The sequence below is a fragment of the Vipera ursinii genome (assembly GCF_947247035.1).
Source record: "Vipera ursinii genome assembly, chromosome: W".
In the NCBI taxonomy this organism is placed as follows: Eukaryota; Metazoa; Chordata; class Lepidosauria; order Squamata; family Viperidae; genus Vipera; species Vipera ursinii.
This window is the reverse complement of record NC_139522.1, coordinates 18,509,110-18,531,549: the sequence shown is the minus strand read 5'-3', so window position 1 is coordinate 18,531,549 and position 22,440 is coordinate 18,509,110. Positions and strand designations below refer to the sequence as shown.

The 22,440-nt window shown below is 44.6% G+C and overlaps 1 protein-coding gene across 1 annotated transcript in view; it reads right to left on the bottom strand.

Moving 5' to 3' along the window:
- LOC310648218 (DNA topoisomerase 2-beta-like) overlaps positions 1 to 22,440 on the bottom strand; it is a gene marked incomplete at both ends in the record, with an annotated part of 347,379 nt that overhangs the window by 233,164 nt on the left and 91,775 nt on the right. Inside the window, 6 exon segments of the mRNA XM_083375966.1 lie at positions 1,434 to 1,582; positions 2,145 to 2,266; positions 4,934 to 5,048; positions 5,127 to 5,219; positions 18,635 to 18,744; positions 21,722 to 21,827. Of these exon segments, the coding sequence (XP_083232092.1) occupies positions 1,434 to 1,582; positions 2,145 to 2,266; positions 4,934 to 5,048; positions 5,127 to 5,219; positions 18,635 to 18,744; positions 21,722 to 21,827 (695 nt within the window).

Sequence of the window (22,440 nt, the reverse complement as noted above, 5' to 3'; positions counted from 1 at the left end):
AGATATGCAGATAATACCACTCTAATGGCAGAAAGTGAAGAGGAACTAAAGAGCCTCTTGTTGCGGGTGAAGAAGGAGAGTGCAAAAGTTGGCTCGAAACCTAACATTAAAAAAACCAAGATCATGGCATCCGGCCCTCTCAATTCCTGGCAAATAGATGGGGAAGAATTGGAGGTAGTGACAGATTTTATTTTCCTGGGCTCCAAGATCACTGCAGATGGGGACTGTAGCCAAGAAATTAAAAGACGCTTGCTCCTGGGGAGGAAAGCCATGGCAAATCTAGAGAGCACACTAAAGAGCAGAGACATCACCCTGCCAAAAAAGTGTGTATAGTCAAGGCTATGGTCTTCCCAGTGGCAATGTATGGCAGTGAAAGTTGGACCATAAAAAAGGCTGAGCGCCAAAGAATTGAAGCCTTTGAAATATGGTGCTGGAGAAGACTCCTGCGAGTCCCTTCGACAAGGCGATCAAACTGGTCAGTCCTAGAGGAGATCAACCCTGACTGTTCTTTAGAAGGCCAGATCCTGAAGCTGAAACTCAAATACTTTGGCCACCTAATTAGAAGGAAGGACTCACTAGAGAAGAGCCTAATGCTGGGAAAGATTGAGGGCAATAGAAGAAGGGGACGACAGAGAATGAGGTAGCTGGATGGAGTCACTGAAGCAGTAGATGTGAGCTTAAATGGACTCCAGAAGATGGTAGAGGACAGGAAGGCCTGGAGGAACATTGTCCATGGGGTCATGATGGGTCGGACATGACTTCAAAACTAACAACAACAATGTCCATAGCAGAACACTATTTTGATTCTAAAACCTCAGTTACTGTTATTACTACTAAATGTCTTGCAGATCTTATGCAAAAATTATCAGATTGCATGAAAAAGTACCCTTTGATCCCAACTGAATAGTACGTTATACAGAATTCTTGCCAAGATTTCAGAAGTAGTTTGCCATTGTTTCCTTCCTAGGGCTGAAAGAGAGTGACTAGCCCAAAGTCACCCATCTGGCTTTGTGCCTAAGGTGGGTCTAGAACTCATCCTGGTTTCTAGCCTGGTGCTTTAACCACTGCACCAAACTGGGTGTTCCTTTCTCTTATACAAAATACAAATTGAATGAAGGTTTGGCATTTTTCTTTCTGTTCCTTTGTTTTTTGCAAGTTGTGGGGGTTTTGTTTTTTTTCATTTTAGGTATGTTGGGGAATTAAATAGGTTCTTGTACAATCCACTTTTGGAGTACAGTATGGTTTTCATTGTGCTATGCCCTACAGCCCTTGAGTTGACCAAAATGTTGTACTTCTGGACTAAGGAACTGAAATATTTATGTGGGTATTACTTTTTAGTTACAGTATCCCCCACAATAACAATAATATACTTCCCAATTTGGCATTACTTCAAATAAAGCTCATTTCAATTTCTGTTTTGAACTAAACTTTACCTCAACATGGTGAAGATGTAACGAGGACTTGCAGCATCCTTGCCACCATGAAGCCTTGTACCAAACTGACCAACAGGCTGCAGCAAACTGACATTATTACTTCCAACAAAGTTCTGAGCCAAGTTTACAATAGTCATCATTAAAGCTTGCTAGAAAAAAAAATTAAAGTATTGTTACTAGCCTTTGGCGTCTAGTCATGCCGGCCACATGACCACGGAGACATCCTCAGACAAGCGCTGGCTCTTCGGCTTTGAAACGGAGATGAGCACCGGCCCCTAGAGTTGGAAACGACTAGCATGCATGTGCGGGGGAACCTTTACCTTTACCTTATTGTTACTAGCAAGTGGAAAACTCAAAATATTATGAGTCAGTATAGAATAAATTGCTGATAAAACTACTTAAGGCTCCATCAAGTATGAAATTGGCCAGAGGAAAAAAAAGAACAGCCCCACACCATTATGACATGACACACATTATCAAGTTATCACTTTATACATTATTCATTACAAACAACAGTGTTGGTGATGAGCATGGTTATGAGGAATTGGGAACTGAATGGAATATTCTTTTTTCCCTTTCTCATTTGTCCCTAAGATTACCACAGCTGAAGCAAGAAGTCCTATCTTTTCACATCTGCCTATCTTGTTTCCCCAAATTATTCTTCCAAAATAATTAAAGTAAAACAGGCATTTTTTTTCTTTCTATACCCACCTCTCCATGGTGATAAGCAGACATCTCGGCCACAGAGCCAGCTAACTGAGCAACTTTAACCTCCCGTTTATCATTTCTCTTAAAGCAAGTATACAAAACTTTATGCTGCCCTGGTTTAAAGCCTGAATTAAAACAGAAAAGGGCATATTTCAAAAGTGTAGTCTCTCAAAGTATTGCCAATATAGGAAAAGAGATGCTTAATAAAACTGCACATTTAATCAGAAGCTCTAAATATATTTATGCACATTAAATACAGTAAAATTATGTAACAAATAGAAAGAACTGTAAATGTATCAACTTCTCATTTCCCAGTAAAATCTAATTATTGTTTTCTAAAATCATCAACACTTAATCCCATGACTATCTACAAAATAATTCAGTTCAGTTAGCAAGTCCTACATTTGATTTCCTGATACATGCCATTATAAAGTAAGCAAATTTAAGGGTAGTTTTACTACAGTTTCATTTGGAAATAAGACAAGTGAATTAAAGAATAGCAACAACATCACGCACAAACATTATAGTTCAAGCAAAATTATTGTTATACATACAGGTGAAACTCGAAAAATTAGAACATCGTGCAAAAGTTCATTTATTTCAGTAATGCAACTTAAAAGGGGAAACTAATATATGAGATAGACTCATTACATGCAAAGCAAGATAGTTCAAGCCCTGATTTTTCATAATTGTGATGATTATGGTGTACAGCTCATGAAAACCCCAAATCCACAATCTCAGAAAATTAGAATATTACATGCAATCAATAAAACAAGGAGTGTACATAGAACAATATCGGACCGAAAGGTATAAGCATGCATATGTACTCAGTACTTGGTTTGGGCCCCTTTTGCAGCAATTACTGCCTCAATGCAGCGTGGCATGGAAGCTCTCAGCCTGTGGCACTGCTGAGGTGTTATGGAAGACCAGGATGCTTCAATAGCGGCCTTCAGCTCTTCTGCATTGTTCGGTCTCATGTCTCTCATCTTTCTCTTGGCAATGCCCCACAGATTCTCTATGGGGTTCAGGTCAGGCGAGTTTGCTGGCCAATCAAGCACAGTAATCCCATGGTCATTGAACCAGGTTTTGGTGCTTTTAGCAGTGTGGGCAGGTGCCAGGTCCTGCTGGAAAATGAAGTCAACATCCCCATAAAGCTCGTCTGCGGAAGGAAGCATGAAGTGCTCCAAAATCTCCTGGTAGACGGCTGCGTTGACCCTGGACTTAATGAAGCACAGTGGACCAGCACCAGAAGATGACATGGCTCCCCAAATCAACACAGACTGTGGAAACTTCACACTGGACTTCAAGCATCTTGCAGTGTGTGCCTCTCCATTCTTCCTCCAGACTCTGGGTCCTTGGTTTCCAAATGAGATGCAAAAGTTGCTCTCATCAGAAAAGAGGACTTTGGAGCACTGAGCAACAGACCAGGTCTGTTTTTCTTTAGCCCAGGTAAGACGCTTCTGACCTTGTTTGTTTGCTTGTGCACCTTTTTCTTCCACACTTTCCCCTTCCACATAACTTTCTATTAATGTGCTTTGATACAGCACTTTGGGAACATCCAGCTTCTTTTGCAATTACCTTTTGAGGCTTTCCCTCCTTATGGAGGGTGTCAATGATGGTTTTCTGCACAACTGTCAGGTCAGCAGTCTTCCCCATGATTGTGATTCCTACTGAACCAGACTGAGAGACCATTTAAAGGCTCAGGAACCCTTTGCAGGTTTTATGGCTTAATTAGCTGATTAGAGTGGGACACTATGAGCCTAGAATATTGCACCTTTTCACAATATTCTAATTTTCTGAGATTGTGGATTTGGGGTTTTCATGAGCTGTAAGCCATAATCATCACAATTATGACAAATCACGGCTTGAACTATCTTGCTTTGCATGTAATGAGTCTATCTCATATATTAGTTTCTCCTTTTAAGTTGCATTACTGAAATAAATGAACTTTTGCACGATATTCTAATTTTTCGAGTTTCACCTGTATGTATAACAATAATTTTGCTTGAACTATAATGTTTGTGCGTGATGTTGTTGCTATTCTTTAATTCACTTGTCTTATTTCCAAATGAAACTGTAGTAAAACTACCCTTAAATTTGCTTACTTTATAATGGCATGTATCAGGAAATCAAATGTAGGACTTGCTAACTGAACTGAATTATTTTGTAGATAGTCATGGGATTAAGTGTTGATGATTTTAGAAAACAATAATTAGATTTTACTGGGAAATGAGAAGTTGATACATTTACAGTTCTTTCTATTTGTTACATAATTTTACTGTATTTAATGTGCATAAATATATTTAGAGCTTCTGATTAAATGTGCAGTTTTATTAAGCAGGGTATTCTACTAAGCATCACAATTATCCATGAAAAATTCTAATATTAATGCCAAGCTTAAAAGACAAAGGGAATGAGCAGTTTCAGATGTACAATTCAACTGCTAAGCCATTGCTGGAAAGCCATATATTTTATGCCTTTTCCTCCCTCTGTTTTTTTTTTGGTTTGCCATAACCAAACAAGCTATAGTTATTAATACTTAAAAGTACTTCCAAAATATTTATAGACTACTTTGAACAATAGTTTCAAGTTAAAGTATGAATTTAATTTCTGTTTAATACTAAAGAGTGCTTATAAACTGTACATCTCTGAAAATTATGGCTAAAGGAACTAAACTTTTTCTAGAGAGAAGGATGAAAATGAAAAAAATGCAAATAACAGTTATCTACTTTCCAATATAGTTACATATTTAAATGATAAAAAGAAGACATACATCATAAAAGTTCACTTACCGTCAACAAGAGATGGGATGGATCGCTCATTATCAGAGTTGGAAAAGAGAATCAACTCCTTGTTGATAAAGTCATTATAAGTGAGGTGCTTTGTCACAGTACCATACAGAAATTGCTAGAAGAAATAACAATTATTATTACTTTAACAGTAACAAATAACATCATTTATTTCTCCTTAATACTCCAACGTTACCTCTGGTAATCCATGCAACCGACGCTGTCTTCTATCTTCCATGAAATTTGTCAGCCATTCTTTTCTCTCTTCAATTTTTTTCTTACTGAAGGCCTACAAAAATATAACACAAACCGTTCATGACTACAAAAAAAAAAATAGATTGGGGTGACTATAAAACAGCAAGTTTTAATCAAGGTCCAACAAAGAAGAAATAAACTAGAAATAACTAATAACTACTGTATAAGCTATGTACTGAATAACTGCACATGACCAGAGGTCAGAAAATAGTGTGTCCATCCCATGCTACAATACGTAACAGAAGCTAATGGTAGCATTTTTCTTTTACAAAAAATCCTAATCTGAAAGCAATCTAATAATCTGTGTATGACTTGTACACTGCTTCAAACATGTAGTAATGATTTAGATTAAGTTCCTATGCTTTATCAATGTTTGCGGTTTCTTTTTATTCCCTTTATTCCCAAATAAACGGGGAAAAAAGAAAAATGGAAACAAAAAAAGAAAAAAGCAACACAAGACCCATGGGGGGGAAAATATTTTTAAACCTTGAGTCACAGAAAAAATATTGCTCAGTCTTTCCATTATTTTGACAAAGAGTTAAAACTATATACAGTCATGGCCGAAATTGTTGGCACCCCAGAAATTTTTCCAGAAAATCAAGTATTTCTCACAGAAAAGTATTGCAGGAACACATGCTTTGCTATACACAGGTTTATTCCCTTTGTGTGTATTGGAACACAACAAAAAAAAGGGAGAAAAAAAAGCAAATTGGACATAATGTCAAACAAAACTCCAAAAATGGGCCGGACAAAATTATTGGCACCCTTTCAAAATTGTGGGTAAACAAGATCCTATCAAGCATGTGATGCTCCTTTAAACTCACCTGGGGCAAGTAACAGGTGTGGGCAATATAAAAATCACACCTGAAAGCAGATAAAAAGGAGATAAGTTCACTTAGTCTTTCCATTGTGTGTCTGTGTGTGCCACACTAAGCATGGACAACAGAAAGAGGAGAAGAGAACTGTCTGAGGACTTGAGAACCAAAATTGTGGACAAATATCAACAATTTCAAGGTTACAAGTCCATCTCCAGAGATCTAGCTTTGCCTTTGTCCACAGTACACAACATTATCAAGAAGTTTGCAACCCATGGCACTGTAGCGAATCTCCCTGGTCGTGGACAGAAGAGAAAAATTGATGAAAGGTTGCAACGCAGGATAGTCCGGATGGTGGATAAGCAGCCCCAAACAAGTTCCAAAGAAATGCAAGCTGTCCTGCAGGCTCAGGGAGCATCAGTGTCGGTGCGAACTATCCGTCAACATTTAAATGACATGAAACGCTATGGCAGGAGACCCAGGAGGACCCCACTGCTGACACAGAGACATAAAAAAGCAAGATTACAGTTTGCCAAAATGTACTTGAGTAAGCCAAAATCCTTCTGGGAAAACGTCTTGTGGACAGATAAGACCAAGATAGAGCTTTTTGGTAAAGCACATCATTTTACTGTTTACCGAAAACAAAATGAGACCTACAAAGAAAAGAACACAGTACCTACAGTGAAATATGGTGGAGGTTCAATGATGTTTTGGGGTTGTTTTGCTACCTCTGGCACTGGGTGCCTTGAATGTGTGCAAGGCATCATGAAATCTGAGGATTACCAAAGGATTTTGGGTCGCACTGTAGAGCCCAGTGTCAGAAAGCTGGGTTTGCATCCGAGATCTTGGGTCTTCCAGCAGGCCAATGACCCCAAACATATGTCAAAAAGCACCCAGAAATGGATGGCAAGAAAGCGCTGGAGAGTTCTGCAGTGGCCAGCAATGAGTCCAGATCTGAATCCCATTGAACACCTGTGGAGAGATCTTAAAATTGCTGTTGGGAAAAGGCGCCCTTCCAATAAGAGAGACCTGGAGCAGTTTGCAAAGGAAGAGTGGTCCAAAATTCTGGGTGAGAGGTGTAAGAAGCTTATTGATGGTTATAGGAAGCGACTGATTTCAGTTATTTTTTCGAAAGGGTGTGCAACCAAATATTAAGTTAAGGGTGCCAATAATTTTGTCCGGCCCATTTTTGGAGTTTTGTTTGACATTATGTCCAATTTGCTTTTTTCCCCTCCCTTTTTTGTTGTGTTCCAATACACACAAAGGGAATAAACCTGTGTATAGCAAAACATGTGTTCCTGCAATACTTTTCTGTGAGAAATACTTGATTTTCTGGAAAAATTTCTGGGGTGCCAACAATTTCGGCCATGACTGTACCTAGAGTGGCAACATTTTTCTGCTGCAGAACAGTAAGTTTTTTGCTGCACCCTAAGTTCAATAAATCCATAGCAATCCGTCTAATTACATATATCACTACTGAATTAATCTTCATTTAGATTTGAAATATTTAAATCTACAAATAGAGATAATTTATGAACAAGTATATAAGTGTGATAAAGGTTATGATTGACATAGGAACCAGTATCAGAATGTTTATTATTATTTATTATTGGGACTTATATGCCGCCCTATCTCCCGAAGGACTCAGGGCGGCTAACAACAATAAAATACAATGATACAAAAGTTAAAAAAGAAATTAAATTAATAGCCCCAATAGAATAAGTTAAAATTAAAGTTAAAAATTAAAAAAACATTTTAAAATCCCTGTCAGTCCAGGTCAGCCTGATGGAAAAGAAGTGTTTTGAGGCTGTGGCGAAAGGACCGGAGATCCGGGGCCATACAGAGCTCAAGAGGAAGTTGGTTCCATAGGGCTGGCGCTCCCACAGAGAAGGCCCTCCCCCTGGGGGTCGCCAGCTGACATTGTCTAACCGACAGCACCCTGAGGAGGCCCTCTCTGTGTGAGCGTACTGGGCGATGGGAGATCGTTCCCGGCAGCAGATGGTCCTGCAAGTATCCCGGGCCTAAGCCATGTAGGGCTTTAAAGGTAAGTACCAGCACCTTAAATCTCACCCGGAGGACAACCGGTAGCCAATGCAGCTCACGCAAGAGGGGTGTAATATGGGAGTATTGGGATGCTCCCATCACTACCTGCGCGGCCGCATTCTGCACCAGCTGAAGCTTCCGGGTGGTCTTCAAGGGCAGTGTTGTGATTCAGGGTCAGCCTGTGGGTTCGGCAGTTGGGTCGGACGAACCAGAGGAGGAGGAGGGGGGTGTTGGAGAGGCTGCTGAAGGTTTTGGAGAACTTGCTGATGAGAGCCCTCAGCCAGGCCCCTCCCACCTGGTTACGACGCAGACCCAGCTGTGTGAGCCTGACAGCGTGGATGAAGATGACCCACAGCTGGCCCTGTTCAAGGACGCCCGACGCAGGAGGCAGTCAATCAGGAGTAAACAGAGGAAGCCAATGGGGCACCTCGGAAGGAGGCAGAGAGAAGCCACGCCCTGTACTGTTTAAAAGGGGAATGCGTGGGAGGGCTGGTTTGCTGAAGGCAACAGTTTGAATAGCTCCTGTTTCATGGTTCGTGTCTTGTTCTGTTTGCTTTTGTGTCCATAAATTTGGCAGGCTTAGTTCCAGCCTCTTGCCTTCTTGTAAAAGGGGTTGTCCCTGCCTTTTCTGCAGGGCCGGTAGCAGGCTGGTACAGAACAGTTTGCCTTCAGCCTCCCACCCCTTACTATTATTATGGAGCAGCTACGTGCTGAGAATGCCCAGCTCGCCCAGCAACTCACTTTGTTGGCAGCTCAGGTGGCTCAACTGCAAGCTCAGGTCCATGCTGCACCCCCACCATCATGCCCACCCAGGAGAAAATGCCAAGTTGCAATGCCGGATAAATTTACTGGCAATCTAGAACTGTTTCCTGCTTTCCTGGGACAATGCCAGCTCTTTATCAGCGTGAGAGCAGCTGAAGGAGTCGCCGTGCCACCCCACAGACCCCTGCAGCCCCTGTTGTGTGTGAGACCCCAGTTCAAAGGGAGGAGCCAATGGAGCTGGGTGCCGCCAGGTCTCGTCTATCGGTGACTGAAATGAACAGACGATGATTGGGGGGGTTGTGTTTTTACTGCGGGGACCCTGGGCATTTGGCTGCTTTTGCCCAAAGAAGCGACAGCGGGCATCAGTGACCGAGTCTGCCCCGAGAAAGTCCCCTACTTTTCTGTCGGGAAACGCCCCGAGCCCGATCTAGACGGTGTGATAGATCGGGCGTCCCACAACAACACTGAGCAACGTCTTTCCGATGCTGCCTGTGGACCTCCACGGCTTCTGATATTGGAGGCACGTCTGATCCTTCCTGGCAAGCCAGAGAGGATTCCAGTCCATGCCTTAATTGACTCTGGGGCCACCACAAATTTTATGGACTCAGCATTTGAGGCCAAATGGGCTGTTCCCCAGTGCCCGGAGAAACCGCCCATGTTAGTGGAGATTATCGATGGTCGAGTGCTCCTGTCTGGGCCAATTACGGCTGCCACGCAACCATTATGTATTATTTATTTTATTTATTTATTTTAATTCCATTTGTATCCCGCCCTTCTCCAAAGACTCAGGGTGGCTTACAAGCTTAGCAGTAGCCTTCATTCTATGTATATGCCTGCTTATTAGGGCTTCCATACACCCCCCAAGCGGCATCATTACAAAGTCAGCTTATTGTCCTCAACAATCTGGGTCCTCATTTTACCTACCTCGGAAGGATGGAAGGCTGAGTCAATCTTGAGCCTGGTGGGATGCGAACCTGCAATAATTGCAGGCAGCTGGTGTTACTTAAGGAGGCATTAGCCCACTGCTCCACCAAGGCTCATGGCCATCAGTTCCCATGTGGAGGCCATCCAGTTCTATATCACCTCAGATCTGCATTTCCCCGTGGTCTTGGGACTGGCGTGGCTCCGGGCGCATGATCCATAGATCTATTGGTCAAAGAACTTGGTTACCTTCCCAAGCTTGCAGTGCGTGGACCACTCCCGCCATATCTGTGCCGGCCAGGTGGAGGGTTCCCCAGGGGTTTACTTGCCTCCCGAACTGTCCGACTTTGCTGATGTGTTCAGCGAGACAGAGGCGGATCAATTACCCCCGCACAGGCCCTATGACTGCCCCATTGCTTTAGTCCCTGATGCGCCTCTCCCAGTGGGGCGTTTGTACTCCATGTCGGACCCCGAGTTGGCTGCATTGCGGGACTTTCTGGAGAAGAATTTGGCTCGCGGTTTCATCCGGCCCTCGTCCTCGCCAGTGTCTGCACCCGTGCTCTTTGTTAAAAAGAAGTCGGGCGAATTGCAGCTTTGCTGTGATTATAGGAAACTCAACGCCATCACAGTGCGCAAACGTTACCCGCCGCCCCTCATCCCCGAACTCTTGGACCGACTCCGGGAGGCTAAGATCTTCACGAAACTGGACCCGCGTGGAGCTTACAACCACGTCAGGGTTCGGCCGGGTGATGAGTGGAAGACGGCGTTTGGTACTCGTTATGGACATTTTGAGTACACGGTGATGCTGTTTGGCCTGACCAATGCCCCCGCCGTGTTTCAGCATTTCATGAACGACATTTTCCGGGATTTGTTGGATCAGTTTGTCGTGATCTACTTGGACGACATCCTGATCTACTCCCCGTCGCGTGAAGTGCACCATCAACATCTCCATCAGGTCCTGCAGCGACTCCGAGAACATTGGCTGTTTACCAAGTTGGAGAAGTGCCAGTTCTACCGGGTGACCATCGATTTCCTGGGTCACCGCATTTCTCCTGAGGGCATCGCCATGGAGCCGAGTAAGGTTGAGTCTTTGCAGAGTTGGCAACCCCGCGTCGCGTGAAGGATGTTCAGCGACTTCTTGGGTTCGCCAACTATTACCGAACTTTCATCCCTGGGTTTGCTGCCTTGACAGCCCCCCTCACCCGGCTTCTGCAGAAGAAGACTCGGTTCCAGTGGAACACTCCAGAACAACGGGCTTTCCAGACTTTGAAGGAAGCCTTCATGAAGGAGCCCATCTTGAAGCATCCTGACCCGCAACGGCCATTTGTCGTGGAGGTGGACGCCTCCGACATTGCCATTGGGGTGGTGTTACTCCAGGCAACGACGCCCAGCGGTACCCTCTTCCCTTGCGCGTACCATTCACGAAAACCGAACCCTTTGGAGCGCAATTATACAATCTGGGAGAAGGAGCTGCTGGCCATCAAAGTGGCGTTCGAGGCCTGGAGGCATCATCTAGAGGGAACGCGGCATCAAATCGAGGTCCGGACGGAACATAAGAATTTGGAAAGCCTGCAGACCGCTCGGAATTTGAACCAACGCCAGATCCGGTGGTCTCTTTCCTTTGTGAGGTTCGACTTCCGGGTTCGGTACATACCTAGCGGGCACAATCAAAGAGCGGATGCTCTGTCCAGGAAGCCCGAATATTCCCGAGTGAAAGACAAGCTTCTGCCCAGGACAGTGATCCCCGTCGAGTCTTTTGCTGCAGTGCGGGAGCCGGTTGATATACGGGCTCGGATCCAGGAGGCACAGCAGCAGGAGGTGTGGGTGGCTCAGTGGAAGGAGGAGGTGGGGCCAGATTCTCCTTGGACGGTCACGGATGGACTCTTGTATTATTGTGACCAGCTCTACATTCCGGGAGGGCCACTCAGGGGACTCATCCTCAGCCAGTGTCACGATAACCCGGCGGCGGGGCATTTTGGCCTGTTCAAGACCCTGAACCTGGTCTCCCGTACCTTCTGGTGGCCCCGAGTCCGACACGACGTCCAGTCCTATGTCACTTCCTGCATCCCATGCAGGCAGGCCAAGTCAGCGACAGGGGCCCCGCCTGGATTACTGCAGCCCTTGCTGACACCCAAAAGACCCTGGGGGGCTGTGTCCATGGACTTTCTGACGGATTTACCCCCGTCCTCTGGTTTTACGACAGTGTATGTGGTGGTGGACATGCTGACCAAGATGGCGCATTTCATCCCCTGTCGCGGCTTACCGTCAGCCCGCGCCACTAGTCGTTTGTTCATTCAGGTGTTTCGGCTGCACGGCCTCCCTGATAGAGTCGTCTCTGACGGGGGAACCGAGAAGGTCATCGGTATTCTGGAACAATATCTGCGCTGCTACTTCAATCTGCAGCAAAACAATTGGGTGGACTATCTGGCCATAGCTGAGTTTGCATTTAACAATTCGCAGCACACCTCCACACAGATAACACCGTTCTTGGCCAATGTGGGATATCACCCCCGGTTTTTCCCCCTTTCTCCCGTGGACTCACCGGAGCCGGCAGCGAACGACTTCATGGCAGAGTTACAGGCGATCCATCGATTGGTGCGATGTCAGTTAGAGAAGGCCAAGGCCGATTACAAAAGGTTTGCTGATCGGTCAAGACGGGATACGCCTCCACTATCGGTGGGAGATCGGGTCTGGTTGTCCACCAGGAACCTACCGTCAACAGGGCCGGTGAGAAAGTTAGATCACCGATATTTAGGACCGTTCCCAATCGAGGCTGTCATCAATCCGGTCGCCTATCGCTTAACTCTGCCACGTTCCCTGCGCGTGCACCCAGTCTTTCATCGGTCTCTGTTGGTCCCCAAGCAACCGGCCTGTCCACTCCGCCGAGCGGAACCTCCCCCATCAGGACTTTGTGATGGAGACAGCACCCCCGAGTACGAGGTCGCCAGCATCAGGGACTCCCGTTGGCTGAAAGGTCGTTTCCAGTACCTGATTGAATGGAAAGGTTACGGACCAGAGGACTTCACCTGGGAGGACGCGACCGCCGTTCATGCCCCTGCTTTGGTGTCCGCTTTTCATGAACAATTTCCATCCCAACCACATCCGGATCGGCAGACCTGGGGGAAGGGCCCTGCGGTGCAGGATAGTGTTGTGATTCAGGGTCAGCCTGTGGGTTCGGCAGTTGGGTCGGACGATTCAGAGGAGGAGGAGGGGGGTGTTGGAGAGGTTGCTGAAGGTTTTGGAGAGCTTGCTGATGAGAGCCCTCAGCCAGGCCCCTCCCACCTGGTTACGACGCAGACCCAGCTGTGTGAGCCTGACAGCGTGGATGAAGATGACCCACAGCTGGCCCTGTTCAAGGACGCCCGACGCAGGAGGCAGTCAATCAGGAGTAAACAGAGGAAGCCAATGGGGCACCTCGGAAGGAGGCAGAGAGAAGCCACGCCCTGAACTGTTTAAAAGGGGAATGCGTGGGAGGGCTGGTTTGCTGAAGGCAACAGTTTGAATAGCTCCTGTTTCATGGTTCGTGTCTTGTTCTGTTTGCTTTTGTGTCCATAAATTTGGCAGGCTTAGTTCCAGCCTCTTGCCTTCTTGTAAAAGGGGTTGTCCCTGCCTTTTCTGCAGGGCCGGTAGCAGGCTGGTACAGAACAGGAAGCCCCATGTAGAGAGCATTGCAGTAATCTATACGGGAGGTAACGAGTGCGTGAGTGACCGTACGTAGGGCATCTCGGTCCAGATAGGGGTGCAACTGGCGCACCAGGTGAACCTGGGCAAGTGCCCCCCTGGCCACGACTCCAATAAGATCTTCAAAACTGAGTCGTGAATCCAGAAGGACGCCTAAATTGTGCGCCCTATCAACGGGAGGTAACACCTCTCCTCCCATAACCAAAGATGGAACCTCTTGGACTAAACGAGATGCCGGTACGTAAAGCCACTCAGTCTTGGCTGGGTTCAGCTGGAGCCTGTTCTTCCCCATCCAAATCCGTACCGCTTCCAGGCAACGGGACATTACGTCGAGGGCATCACTGGGTTGGTTCGGGGTGGAGATGAAAAGCTGGGTATCATCAGCATATTGATGATACCTCACCCCGAAACCACAGATGATCTCACCCAGCGGCTTCATATAGATGTTGAACAGGAGGGGCGAGAATACCGACCCCTGAGGCACCCCACAACTAAGGGGCCTAGGGGCTGACCTCTGCCCCCTTGCCAACACCGTCTGCAAACGGCCCGAGAGGTAGGAGGAGAACCACCGTAAAACGGTGCCTCCCACTCCCAACCCCTCAAGACGTCGCAGCAAGATACCATGGTCGATGGTATCAAAACCCGCTGAGAGATCTAATAGGACCAGGACAGAGGAATAACACCTATCGGGCCCGCCAGAGATCATCCATCAGCGCGACCAATGCCGTCTCCATGCTGTACCCGGGCCTGAAACCCGATTGGTACGGATCCAGATACTCAGTTTCCTCCAGGACCAAAGGGAGCTGCCGTGCCACCACGCTCTCAACAACCTTCGCAAGAAAGCGAAGGTTGGAGACAAGATGAAAGTTATTTAAAATAGCTGGATCCAAGGCAGGTTTCTTGAGGAGGGGCCTTACCACCGCCTCTTTCAAGGTGGCAGGAAAGCACCCCTCACTCAAGGAAGCATTGATAACTGCTAGGAGCCAGCCTTGCGTAACCTCCCGAGCCGCATAAACCAGCCAGGAGGGACACGGGTCCAGCAAACACATGGCGGCACTTAATTTCCCCATGATCCTGTCCACTTCATCCGGAGTCACAGGGTCAAACTCTTCCCAAATGTTCTCAGCCAAACCCATCGCTTCCCCCTCGTCAGATACTGCCCAGTCAGAGTCCAGACCAGCCCGAATCTGAGCGATTTTATCCACCAGATACTCACTAAATTCCTTGGCCCATCCCCGCAAGGGGTCCTCTCCCGTTCCTTGATTTAAAAGGGAACGGGTCACCCTAAACAGGGCGGCCGGGCGGTTATCTGCGGACGCAATGAGGGTGGCGAAGTAAGCATGCTTCGCCACCTCCATTGCCACAAGATAGGATCTAGAAAAGGATCTTAACTGTTTGGTCAGACTCGGACCGACTGGATCTCCAAATGCTCTCTAGGCCCCTTCTCCGACGCTTCATCTCCCGCAGGTCCACGGAAAACCAAGGAGCGAGCCGGGATCTGCGCCGGGTCAGAGGCCGCAAAGGCAAAACGCGGTCGAGAGCCCCCGAAGCAGCCCGTTGCCAGGCGTCAACTAAGGTCTCGACCGGGCTGTGGGAAAGGGAGGTAGGAATCAATCCAAGCGCCGTCTGGAACCTATCTGGGTCCATCAGGCAAGATGTTCTTGTTCTCCCCTTCCTTTTCACAAGACCAACACAAATTTCCTTCCCTACATTATACTGAAAAAGCTTTATATGCTTTCCAACTCAGAAAACATAATACCATCTTATGACAGGGCAAACATAGCATCTCATAAAAGAGCCGTGGTGGCGTAGTGGTTAGAATACAGTATTGCAGGCTAACTCACTGCTCACTCCAAGAGTTCGATTCTGAACGGCTCAAGGTTGACTCAGCCTTCCATCCTTCCAAGGTTGGTAAAATGAAGACCCAGATTGTTGGGGGCAATATGGTGACTCTGTAAACTGCTTAGAGAGGGCTGTAAAGCACTATAAAGTGGTATATAAGTTTTATTGCTATTGCTGCATGCTGATAGGATTCAGCTTTTATTTCCCAAGAAAATCTTTTCAATGTAATTCTATTTATATAATGGCACAACTGGTGAAAACTACACTTCATTTTTGTAAGCAAGCTTCATCAGGAAGTAAATGTAGCTACTAGATACATTTCAATTTTCTGGCTAGAACCTAAACAACATAGATGTAGCATTTTCCTTCACTGGACAAAACAAGTGACCGTGAGGTAAAATGGGCGGCCTATAAATTTTATAAATAAACAAACAATTTAAAGGTTCTAAAAGGCTGGCACACACCTACATTTTATAAAACTGTGGAAAGTATTCAGGAAAGAAAATGAAAGGGTAAGAAGGATCAAGGAGGGCAAGAACATCCAAGCAGAAGGCCAAGATGAACCTTCTGTTATCATCCTCTCTCTAATGAACCCTGAATATATGCTAAAACCCAAGATCGTATTCAATGAGGTAACAAATAGTTTAGCTAAACTGGCTTAATTGATAGAATTTGGAAATCTATATTTGTGATTCTGCAATTCCTTGCTTTGCTGCATTTCTCTTTCCCCAATAATTTCCTGTCTTATATCTAGTGATACATTGGTTTAATAGGAAGTTTAAAATTAAAACTTCACATTTATATAACTACCCCTTACTGTGGTTTCTTACATATTTTTGCCATATGAATTTACATTATTATGTGCTTAATTGGTTCATAATCACTTAAGGTATTTGCCACTACAAAAGCCAATGATTGACACCATAAACATGTAATTCTAACTCCACATATAGGTTGTTATATCTACATTAGATCGAACTATCCAGCATATAGATCATGTTGGAATCATGTTAGCACATGGTAAATAGCAACAAGTATCATAATGGTATTTTATGATATGAACACTCCTGAGAGCTCGGGATTCTGCCTTTAAGGCAGGGAACAGGGACACATACAGAGAGGCCAGGGCGAATCTTAGAATAGGCATTAGGATGGCAAAACAGCAATATAAACACAAGGTGGAGAACCACTTAGCAGACAACAATCCGAGGCAAGCGTGGCAGGGACTGCAGCACTTAACCAACTATAAGGGCAGTACGAGGAGCATGGTTAACACCGATGCCTCGTTGGCTGAGGAGCTGAATATCTTCTTCGCTCGCTACGAGGTAAAAAGACCAGATCCTGTAGCCTCTGCTGGCCAGCCTTCTGATTTTCAGCAACTCACCCTATCTGAAGACCAAGTGAGAACTGTATTGAAGGCTGTGAATCCCAGCAAAGCCGCAGGCCCAGATGGGGTGCTGGGGATATTGTTTAAGAATTGTGCCGACCAATTAGCAGGGGTCCTGACAAGGATTTTTAACATCTCCTTGCAAACAGCATGTGTACCATCGTGCTTGAAAGCAGCTACCATTGTCCCAGTCCCCAGGAAAACTGCAGTTGAGTGCCTGAATGATTACAGACCTGTTGCATTAACGTCTTTAGTCATGAAATGCTTCGAAAGACTGGTTCTCCAACATCTCAGGACATGCCTCCCACTGGATTTCAATAAACATCAATTTGCCTCCAGGGGGAACAGGTCGACAGACGATGTCATAGCTACTACTTTACACTCTGTAGCAAGTCATCTTGAGAAACCTGGAAGCTATGTCAGGATGTTTTTTGTTGATTATAGCTCGGCTTTCAACACCATTTTGCCAAGCACTCTCATTGAAAAGCTGACTGACTTGAAATTTTCCCCCTCCATCTGTGATTGGATTCAAGACTTTCTTAGGGACCGGTTACAAACAGTGAGGGTCGGGTCTGCTTTGTCCACCCCCCTGAAGCTTTGCACTGGCTCACCACAGGGCTGCATGCTTAGCCCCTACCTGTACTCTTTGTACACATATGACTGTGTATCATCCAACCCATCTACTGCGATAATTAAGTTCGCAGATGATACTACCATGGTGGGTCTTATTACAGGTGGGGATGAGACAGCATACAGGGCGGAGGTACAAAAACTATCCATATGGTGTTGTAACAACAACATTGGCAAGACGAAAGAGATGGTGCTAGACTTCCAGAGGAAAAAGGAGGAACCTGCCCCACTTTACATCAGGGAGGACTGTGTGGAGAGAGTTTCCTCCTTTAAATTTCTGGGAGTCTACCTCTGAGAAGATCTGACCTGGAAAGTTAATACAACCCAGGTGGCCAGAAAGGCCCAACAGACTCTTCACTTTCTCAGGGTCTTGCGGAAGAACAGGGTAGAACAACGGCTTATGACCCTCTTTTACTGGTCTACTATAGAGAGCGTCCTCTCGTATGGTATTGTGGTTTGGTATGCTGGTCTGACAGCTGCGGATAGGAAAGCATTACAGAGGGTGCTGAGCACAGCACAAGACATTGTGGGCTGTCCCCTGACACCACTGGATGATATCGCCAGGGCTCGCTGCCTTGGAAGAGTGAGGAAAATTCTCAGGGATGACTCACACCCTGGACGGTATCTCTTTATTATATTATATATTATATTATATTAATTTAATTTCTATACCGCCCTTCTCCCGAAGGACTCAGGGCGGTGAACAGGGCAATACATAAAAACAAGATACAAAAATTAAAAATTATTAAAAAGTAATTAAACAGTGCCCATAATAAATTAATACAGATTAACAGTTAAAATCCATTTATAAAATCCAACCCCATCCCATCAGGCCAGGCCAGCTTGTTCAAAGAGATGGGTTTTAAGATCGCGCCGGAAGGAGCGGAGATCGGGCGCCATCCGGAGCTCGACCGGAAGATGGTTCCAAAGATCCTACCATCCTACCTCTCCTACCATCGGGTAGGAGATACAGGAGTATAGCCAGCTGTACCAACAGGCTGAAGAACAGCTTTTATCCATGGGCTGTTAGGGTTTTGAATGGGAAATAATTTTATAAACTTTATGTATAATTGACTTGCAAGGCCGGTGCGTTGTGCAATTAGCTCACATGGTGTAATAAGATGGAGGGTTTGTGTCACTGTAAGTTGGGGGTGGGGGCACGAAGGGAGGCTCAGCCAATCTCAATGTATACATGGTTGTATTTTGACAATAAAGGTTCATTCATTCATTAATCTTCTGATATAAACTCAGAAAGAGTTTTATAAAATTAGGAAAGGTACCTAATGGTCAATTAAAATGATGTACATTGAAATAATACACAAGGCCAGATTTAAATAATTATGATTAACAAAAAAAGATAAACATTACCAATGTAATGGCTGCATCGTCTTCAGGACCATTATATTCAAATAAAATCCGATGTCTTTCCATATCTGCAAAATATTCTTTTGCTTCTTTAGCAGTGCTCGTGCCTAAACCTAACTCAATACGAAAGAAAAAAATCTCGATATTTTAATATATATTTCTCTCTCAATCTATTACAAAGTAATTTAAAAATCACTCAAGAAGACCAACAAAGTACAGCTAAAACAGTTTACTATTAATCCAATAGTGATTATATAAAGATTTTAAAAAATTTAATCCAAATAAAATTAGTATTGCAAATGACAATTTGAAGGCAACTGAAATTAAATTTATTTCAATGTAGTTTAAAGCAGCGTTTCCCAACCTTAGGAACTTGAAGATGCGTGGACTTCAACTCCCAGAATTCCCCAGCCAGCTATGCTGGCTGGGGAATTCTGGGAGTTGAAGTCCACGCATCTTCAAGTTCCTAAGGTTGGGAAACGCTGGTTTAAAGTGTCCCCTTCATGGATTACTGCCTTGTCGTGGCGAAGGGGCTTGCGTAATTCAATGAAGCTATGAGCTATGCCGTGCAGGGCCACCCAAGACGGAAAGGTGATAGCAGAGAGTTCTGACAAAACGTGATCCACTGGAGAAGGAAATGGCAACCCACTCCAGTATTTTTGCCATGAAAACCCTATGGACAGTACCAAAAGGCAATACGATATGACGCTGGAAGATGAGCCCCTCAGGTCGGAAGGCGTCCAATATGCTACTGGGGAAGAGCAGAGGGCTAGTACTAGTAGCGCCAGAAAGAATGAAGCGACTGGGTCAAAGCCGAAAGGACGCTCAGCTGTGAATGTGTCTGGTGGTGAAAGGAAAGTCCGATGCTGTAAAGATTTTTTCTCCATAGGAACCTGGAATGTAAGATCCATGAATCAAGGAAAGCTGGACGTGGTCAAACAAGAGATGACAAGACTGAACATCGACATCTTAGGAATCAGCAAACTAAAATGGACAGGAATGGGTGAATTTAATTCAGATGACCATCAGGTGGGCAAGAAGAAATGGAAAGAAGAAGAAATGGAGTAGCCTTCATAGTCAATAAACTAAAACCATCCCAAAGAAAAAGGAATGCAAAATGGCTGTCTGAGGAAGCTCTGCAAATAGCTGAGGAAAGGAGGGAAGCAAAAGGCAAGGGAGAAAAAGAAAGATACGCCCAATTGAATGCAGAATTCCAGAGAATAGCTAGAAGAGATAAGAATGCCTTCTTAAATGAACAGTGCAAAGAAATAGAAGAAAACAATAGAATAGGGAGGACCAGAGATCTTTCAAAGAAAATTGGAGAGATGAAGGGAACGTTTAATGTAAAAATGGGCATGATAAAGGACCAAAATGGCAGGGACCTAACAGAGGCAGAAGAGATTAAGAAGAAGTGGCAAAATTACACAGAAGAACTATACAAGAATGAGCTTAACGTCCCTGATAATGACGATGAGGTGGTCACTGACCTCGAGCCAGACATCCTACAATGTGAAGTGAAGTGGGCCTTAGAAAAGCTGAGTAACAACAAAGCTAGTGGAGGTGACAGTATTCCAGCTGAGCTATTCAAAATCTTAAAACACGATGCAGTAAAAGTGCTACACTCAATTTGCAGCAAATTTGGAAAACTCAACAGTGGCCACAGGATTGGAAAAGATCAGTTTACATTCCAATTCCAAAGAAAGGCAGTGCCAAAGAATTTTCAAATTATCGCACCATTGCACTCATTTCTCATGCTAGTAAAGTTATGCTTAAAATCCTACAAGCTAGATTCCAGCAGTATGTGGATCGAGAACTACCAGAAGTACAGGCAGGATTTCGAAGAGGCAGAGGAACTAGAGATCAAATTGCCAACATACGCTGGATCATGGAGAAAGCTAGAGAGTTCCAGAAAAACATCTACTTCTGCTTCATTGACTATGCTAAAGCCTTTGATTGTGTGGATCATAACAAACTGTGGCAAGTTCTTAAAGAGATGGGCGTACCAGACCATCTTATTTGTCTCTTGAGAAACCTATATGTGGGCCAAGAAGCAACAGTGAGAACTGGACACGGAACCACTGATTGGTTCAAAATTGGGAAAGGAGTCCAGCAAGGCTTTATACTGTCGCCCTGCCTATTTAACTTATATGCGGAGCATATCATGAGAAAGGCAGGGCTAGATGAATCAAAAGTTGGAATTAAGATTGCCGGAAGAAATATCAACAAGCTAAGATATGCAGATGATACCACTCTAATGGCAGAAAGTGAAGAGGAACTAAAGAGCCTCTTGTTGCGGGTGAAGAAGGAGAGTACAAAACTTTGGTTGAAACTTAACATTAAAAAAACCAAGATCATGGCATCCAGCCCCCTCAATTCCTGGCAAATAGATGGGGAAGAAATGGAGGTAGTGACAGATTTTATTTTCCTGGGATCCAAGATCACTGCAGATGGTGACTGTAGTCAAGAAATTAAAAGATGCTTGCTCCTCGGGAGGAAAGCCATGGCAAATCTAGACAGCACACTAAAAAGCAGAGATATCACCCTGTCAACAAAAGTGCGTATAGTCAAGGCTATGGTCTTCCCAGTGGCAATGTATGGCAGTGAAAGTTGGACCATAAAAAAGCCTGAGCGCCAAAGAATTGAGGCCTTTGAACTGTGGTGCTGGAGAAGACTCCTGCGAGTCCCTTGGACTGCAAGGCGATCCAACCGGTCAGTCCTAGAGGAGATCAACCCTGACTGCTCTTTAGAAGGCCAGATCCTCAAGCTAAAACTCAAATACTTTGGCCACCTAATGAGAAGGAAGGACTCACTGGAGAAGAGCCTAATGCTGGGAAAGATTGAGGGCAATAGAAGAAGGGGACGACAGAGAATGAGGTGGCTGGATGGAGTCACTGAAGCAGTAGGCGTGAGCTTAAATGGACTCCAGAAGATGGTAGAGGACAGGAAGGCCTGGAGGAACGTTGTCCATAGGGTCGCGATGGGTCGGACACGACTTCGCAGCTAACAACAACAACAACAAAGTTTAAAGTGTATTTTGAATTAAAAATATTTTTGGAACTTGGAAAAGGAGAAAAGGAGCTCAGTACAAACCTTTATAGTATTTTATTTTCCATGCTCTATGATTCTCCATATGTTTTTCCCATTCATCAAATTCAGGAATACTATAGAAGGAAAGTTCCTGCTTATTTTTACTTGCCTGAAAATAAAGAGAATCTCAATTAAATTTTACTTTACAGTTTTACTGTGTTTTATAAAAATTATACATGATATTGTTTATGATTATTTCAAGCATGCTGGGTGCTAGCATGACAGATCCCCAACTCATAATGGGTAAATCCTAATAGGACTCAAAGATATTTTACAGGCACACTGGCTTGGCATATATGCCATGTCATTAGAATGAATAATATACACATTTCAAGCTTTCCAAGGACTGGATATAGAATAATTAATTAGAAGCCCTGGTGGCGCAGTGGTTAGAAGCAGTACTGCAGGCTAACTCTTTTTTTTTATTAAAAAGTTTTACAATACATTTTTTAAAATAGAAAAAAACTCCCTCCCCCCCTCCCCCAACCCTCCCCTCCCCCTCCCCGACTTCCCAGAGCTGAATACAGGGTATAAACTCACAAACTTAAGCTAAAATATGCTAACAACAAAAATAAAACATTAAATTCTATCGCACTTTAACTCTCCATAGTCATAACTATATTACTAACAAATAACAAATAACTAATAATACGTCATATAAAACCAGTACTTATTCAAATGCTAAATGAAACTTTTTAGTCCCATATTTATTCTGAATATAT